The sequence below is a fragment of the Mandrillus leucophaeus genome, unplaced genomic scaffold (assembly GCF_000951045.1).
Source record: "Mandrillus leucophaeus isolate KB7577 unplaced genomic scaffold, Mleu.le_1.0 Scaffold159, whole genome shotgun sequence".
Classification (NCBI taxonomy): domain Eukaryota; kingdom Metazoa; phylum Chordata; class Mammalia; order Primates; family Cercopithecidae; genus Mandrillus; species Mandrillus leucophaeus.
Window position 1 is genome coordinate 396,722 of NW_012101576.1, and position 6,324 is coordinate 403,045.

At 47.8% G+C, this 6,324-nt stretch overlaps 2 protein-coding genes across 4 annotated transcripts in view; one reads left to right on the forward strand and one right to left on the reverse strand.

The window, feature by feature from the left end:
- Positions 1-6,047, reverse strand: part of NENF (neudesin neurotrophic factor) — a 65,836-nt gene extending 59,789 nt beyond the window's left edge. Inside the window, exons 1-2 of the mRNA XM_011975854.1 lie at positions 5,670-6,047; positions 4,992-5,140 (exon numbers count right to left, since the gene is read on the reverse strand). Of these exons, the coding sequence (XP_011831244.1) occupies positions 4,992-5,140; positions 5,670-6,047 (527 nt within the window). The remainder of the gene's footprint in view (positions 1-4,991; positions 5,141-5,669) is intronic.
- Positions 5,884-6,324, forward strand: part of TMEM206 (transmembrane protein 206) — a 42,627-nt gene continuing 42,186 nt past the window's right edge. The window contains exon 1 of one of the 3 annotated variants that reach the window (XM_011975778.1): positions 5,884-6,081. In XM_011975778.1, the coding sequence (XP_011831168.1) occupies positions 6,046-6,081 (36 nt within the window). In that variant the 5' untranslated portion in view covers positions 5,884-6,045. The remainder of the gene's footprint in view (positions 6,082-6,324) is intronic. The other 2 variants (XM_011975779.1, XM_011975777.1) reach the window with 2 other exon arrangements.

A 6,324-nucleotide genomic window follows, 5' to 3' on the forward strand; every position in this document is an offset into this window, starting at 1 on the left:
AGGAGCAGATTTTGGAGGAGAAGATCAAGATCAATCTGGGGCTTGTTCAGTTTGTGATGTGTGTTAGACATCTAACTGAACATATCAAATTGGCAATTAAATATACAAGTCTAGAATGAGGGGAGAGTTCTGGGCTGGAGATAGAAATTTTGGAATTCACTGGCATAGATGTAGTATGTAAAGCCACGGGAATGGATGAGATCGCCAAGGGAATTGCATGTGGACGGAGGGGACTGAGCTCCTAACATTTGGTGGTTGGTAGAACTGGCAAAGGAGACCAGAGAAGGGCTCACTGTGTGCCAGGTACTGGTTTCAGCACTTCAATGTTTATAAGCTCATTGAATCCTCACTTTAACTCTGGGACATAACCATTACTATGTCAGGGGACTTCAAGTACCTCGCCTAGCTCTCACAGTAGGTGACAGAGCCAAGTCAAGCACAGGCCATGTGTCCTACACCCTGCCCTAATCATCAGGCTATCCTTCCTCCCAGCAACTATACCAAACGTTTATATTTTTACTTATTTAACAGGATGGGCTTCTAGTGCAGAGTAACTTAAACAGGATCTACGTCCATTAACTTTACTCTGAATCTCAATTTCTGCATTAGTAACATGCCAGCCTGCCTCTTTCATAGGACTGTGTTAAAACTAACAATGGTAGTGGACTTGTGAAGCTCAAAGTGCAGTACCTACATTACACTGTGTCACAAGATCTCTGGGATGGAGGAGACCTTTGAAAACCCCCAAATAGAATATCATCCCCTTCCTGATGCATGTCACGATAACATCCCTATCATACCTTGTGCTGCTTCTCTGCTTGGGCCCTTTCTCTTTCTACAGTTCTGTTTGTAAGGAACATCTTTAAGCCAAAAGACCCTTCTAATTTCTACTGCTCCCATATAGCTCCCCACTTCCTGAGATGCTGAGGATGTCTATACATGAATAACATGCTCATATGCCCTTGGATTTCTCCAGGCACCACTCTGATTGTCATTTTCTACTTGAACCGAGACATATTTTTCCAAAGCACTTGGAATCAGTCACCGGCAAGAAAAATGGAAAGTATTCTTTTTCAAAATATTTTATTTTATTTTAAGTTCTGGGATACATGTGCAGAATGTTCAGGTTTGTTACATAGGTAAACGTGTGCCATGGTGGTTTGCTGCATCAACCCATCACCTAGGTATTAAGCCCCACATGCATTAGCTATTTATCCTGATGCTCTCCCTTGCAAAATAGAAACTATTCTGAACAGAACAGAATGGCTGAATACAGGGAGCCAGTTACACAGGTGATGAAAGAAGTTGAGACAATAACCCTGAGGCAACCCAGAGAGTATCAACAGCAGTAGTCACCATTCCAGCCAATGGAAGGGTAACAGTGGCGTTTATTTATTTGTATTTATTTATCTTTCTTGAGATGGAGTTTTGCTCTTATTGCCCAGGCTGGAGTGCAGTGGCACGATCTCGGCTCACTGCAACCTCCACCTCCCGGGTTCAAATGATTCTCCTGCCTCAGCCTCCCAAGTAGCTGGGATTACAGGCATGTGCCACCACGCCCAGCTAATCTTTGCATTTTTAGTTGCATGGAGCTTTAGTTTAGCTCCATGTTGGTCAGGCTGGCTTCAAACTCCCGACCTCAGGTGATCCGCCCACCTCAGCCTCCCAAAGTGCTGGGATTACAGGCATGAGCTACCACGCTGGGCAACAGTGGTGTTTATTAGAGTCTACGGGCCTGGGTTAACCTGGCTGAAGCTAGGACCACAAAAAGCCTTTGTATCAGAGGCTGGAGCCATGGAAGGGAAACTGCAAGAGGCAGAGAACAGGGAAAGAAAAGCCCCGGCTTCTCCCTTGCCCTGACTCCTGAGAGTGCCTCCTGCTAAGGTATAGATGTAAATGATTGCCAGCCATTATTCTAGAGGTCACAAGACATTGCAACTTCCCCAATTACTCCTGCAGATAACATCACTATTGTAGAACCTCAGTTTGGCTTTTTGAAATGTCTTTTCAGGTTTTTTGCATTTCTGACACTGATGGCTCTACCTGGACCCACCAGTCACTCCTGTGGCCCCACCCAGCAGTGAGTAAGCTCACTGGAAGACCATTTCCCACACCCCTATGATTGCAACCCCAGCCAATCAGTAGCAAGCACCCATGGCCTAGCCACCCATACCCCATCCCACAAACTACCTTTGAAAACCCCTGGCCCCCAAATGCTCGAGGAGATTGATTTGTGTAATAACTCTGTCTCCCTGTGGCCTCAGTCAAACTCTTTCTTTACTGCAATGCCATGGTCAGTGAATTGATATTGTCTATACAGCAGGCAGGAAGAACCCATCAGGTGGTTACACTACATGACCCCAGTTGTCCTCTCCACTGACACTGCCTTCTGCTTGTGCTTCAGCCTAGAGCCTGTGTGTCGTACCTGTGCCTTCTGCCTGTACCCACACAGACTATCATGTGCTGGTCCCTTCTTGTCATTCAGGTCTCAACTCAAAAGTAACTGCCATCAGGAGGCCTCTCTTGACATCCCCCAGATATATTAGCATCCTACCACCCTGGCCCATGCCTTCTATCTTTTTATAAGGACGAGTCATATTGGATTGAGAGATCACCTTACTCCAATATGACCTTCTCCTAATTACATCTGCAATGACCCTATTTCCATCTAAGGTCACATTCTGAGATACTGAGGTCTAGGTCTTCAACATATTTTAGGGGGACACAAGTCAATTATAACAGGAATCTTTAGGGTATAGATGATAATTCAAGCCATGAGGCTAGAGGTGACCACTTCACTAGCCCCTACGGAGTTCACAGAAAGGAGATGGAAAACTAGCTTTGGGGCTGGGCATGGTGGCTCTCGCCTATAACTCCCCCAGCACTTTGGGAGGCTGAGGCAGACAGATCACTTGAGGTCAGGAGTCCGAGACCAGCCTGGCCAACATGATGAAACCCTGTCTGTACTAAAAATACAAAAATTAGCCAGGTGTGGTGGCAGGTACCTGTAATCCCAGCTATTTGGAAGGCTGAGGCAGGAGAATCACTTGAGCCCAGGAGGCAGAGGTTGCAGTGAGCCAAGATCGCCGCACTGCACTCCACCCTGGGTGACAGAGCGAGACTCCATCTAAAAAAAATCAAAACAACAACAATAACAAACTTAGCTTTGGGAAAGGCCACCCTATAGAGTTGAGATGAGGAGAAGCCAGCAGAGAGGCTGAGAAGGAGCAGTAACTGTAACTGTAATAGGCCTGTTGCCTGATGTGTGCAGCAAGTCAATATGCCAAGACAGGGGGTTGCAGTAGAAAAAGAGGCTTACTAATAGGGCCTCCAATCAAGGAGATGGAGGGAAACCTCAAATCCTCTCTCAAGGAGTTTGGGGCTTTTCTAAGGGTTTTTTAAGGAGTAGGCTGAAGTATGGAGGCTGCTGATTGGTCAAAGAGAGCAGGACGAAATCATGGGACAGAGAAAGAAGCAGCTGTATTCTCATGCTGATTCCATTCCTCTGTTGGTGTCTTCAAACTGGTTGGTGTCAGCTGTTTCACTGGAATTTGTGATCTGAAAAACATCTTAAGCAATTTTTTTTTTTTTTTTTTTTTGAGAGAGAATTTTGCTCTCGTCGCCCAGGCTGGAGTGCAATGGCATGATCTTGGCTCACTGCAACCTCCGCCTCCCAGGTTCAAGCGATTCTCCTGCCTCAGCCTCCTGAGTAGGGAGGCTAGGGAGGCTGGGATTATAGGTGCCCGCCACCATGCCTGGCTAATTTTTGTATTTTTCGTAGAGATGAAGTTTCACCATGTTGGCCAGGTTGGTCTTGAACTCCTGACCAGGCAATCTGCTCGCCTCGGCCTCCCAAAGTGTTGGGATTACAGGCATAAGCCACTGCGTCCAGCCTTAAACAATTCTTAAACAAAAGCCTTATGATTCTAATGTCAGAAATCCTACCTATAGGAGCAGTGGAGATGCAAATGGTCAGTATCTAGTGCCACATGACTTTTGGTTACAAGGAAGTGGGTCAAAATACAGCCTGATTAATGCTTAATTATAACTCTATTTCTCTGCAGAATTCATGTTAACCCTGTGAGGAGGGCTTCAAAGTGAGGTAGGAGCAGGCTGGGAGTGTGTGGTGTCCTGGAAGCCAGGGAGGAACATGTATCAAGGAGGAGGGAGGATTAACCAAGTCCACTGTGGCTGATAAATCAAGAAAGAGGAGAATGGGAAAATGGCCATCTGATGTGACAACACTGAGGTCACTTGTGACCTTGACAAGCACTGTTCCAGTGGAGTGGAGGGGAGTAAAGCCTGACTGGTGTGTGCTCATGAAGGAATGGGAGAGAGGACCTGGGGGAAGCAATGACAGAACACTATTTACATTTTTATGGTCTGTCTCTTCACACTTCCGTGAAAGAGCCACAAAAGCCAGGACCCAAGGGTATCTTATCCATTTCTGTATCCCAGTGCCCAGCACATTGTATTTGTTAAGCCATATTTTATAGTTTATTAACCAGTATCTCTTTCAAATGTGGGAGCCCATAATCTTCCAGTTTGGTCACACCAACAAAGACTAGAGAGGAATGATAGGGTTGGAATAGAATTCTCTGGTTCCTTCCAGCTCTAATATTCTATGATTGTGTGAACTTGTTCTATCAAGTACCATTGTAATTAATAGAGTAAGGAATTTAATTAGTGGTCTGCTGTTGTTAATTTGTTTGGTAAGCAACTGTTAAATGAAATGACTGGAATCAGTGTTCCATTCATAAATTCAACAAACATTTGTCGAGTGCCTACAATGTGTTAGGCACTATATATATTGTCCCATATAACAGATGTAAGAGCAGAAGGCCTGGGATGGGGTGAGTGGTCAGGAGAGGTGATGGGGACCTCCCACTGCTAATTCTGCAGGAGGTCCAGGGTTCTTTGATGTGGCTGGTGCTAGTCTGCTTATCACTGAGGGGAGAAGAGGCTCCCAGTGGCCTGAGTGGAGGGGTTACCAAGCTGCAGCTGCAAGGGACACAGAGCAGCATTCACCAAGGCACAACAAGCAGCCTCTATCTGCTTCACAACTGAGGAGCTGAGGGCCCCCACACAACAGCTGTTTCAGGCAGTGGGAGGAGAGGAAGATGTGGTCTTCGGGTCCACCCTGCCACAGGACCAACACCAGATTTTACGCCACATCTAGGGCTTGAGGCTTCTTCTGTGGCTGAACAGCGTGTTTGGGCTTTCTCTGCACGATCCTTTCTTTCTGCTTTCATAGGCCTTGTCAGGCAGGGCAGGGTTTAGCAGTTGCATTCTAAGGCGAGGAGAGGAGGGCTCAGAGCATTGCATGACCTAGGAGGGTCAGAGCCAGGACAAGAACCTAGGGGTACTCCTGGCCCTGGAATAACGGAGAGAACATGGGCTCCGCAGTCTACCCCTGGATGAAATACTCTTCATTTGATTACCGCCCCACCAGCATCCTTTCTGAAACAAAGTACCTCAGTTTCCTCATTTGTAAAATAGGGAGAAAAATGTCCTCCTTACAGGGTTCCTTGCAGAATCAAGGGCATAATGTGAGTGAAAGCGCTTTGTAACTAACATACAAAGTGCTCTCCAGACATTTGTTACGGTTTTAAACCGCCAGGCAAAGCTTCCTCTTGCAGTTACAGATTAGGGGCTCCTACTCATCTGACTTTGTTCCACTTTCCACTCCTCTTCTCCGTCCCTCCCCTTCCAACAAAGAGAGGAAGTGAGAGACGCAGAGGCACGCGTCTAAGGACCAGTTTAGCTGGCCCTGGGTCACATGCAAGATTTGCCGCCCCACGGGGTGAGAGCCAGTGTGAGGGGCGCCCCCGTCCAGAACTACATTTCCCATCAACCCTTTCGCGGCTCCCGGGCGGCAGCGACCAGGCGCATGCGCCGAGTACCGCCACGCCTGGTCTCCGGGACACCCCTCCGGACCGGTTTCGCCTAGCTGTGCCGGTAGGTCCCGGTGCAGCGGCCGCAGTGCTGCCTCCCGGCGCCGCGGGCTGTGGCGGTCTCAGGTGTGCCGAAGCTCTGGTCTGTGCCATGATCCGGCAGGAGCGCTCCACATCCTACCAGGAGGTACGAGGTTGTGAGAGACGGAAGGGAAGTTTGAGGCGGAGGAGCAGGGTCCCGGGGGTCTGGGCGGATGCGGGCCGGGGTTGTCGGGGCTGCGCGGCAGAGGGCTCTTCCTGTCTCTTATACACATCTAGATGTGTATAAGAGACAGCCAACAAAGACTAGAGAGGAATGATAGGGTTCCTTCCAGCTCTAATATTCTATGATTGTGTGAACTTGTTCTATCAAGTACCATTGTAATTAATA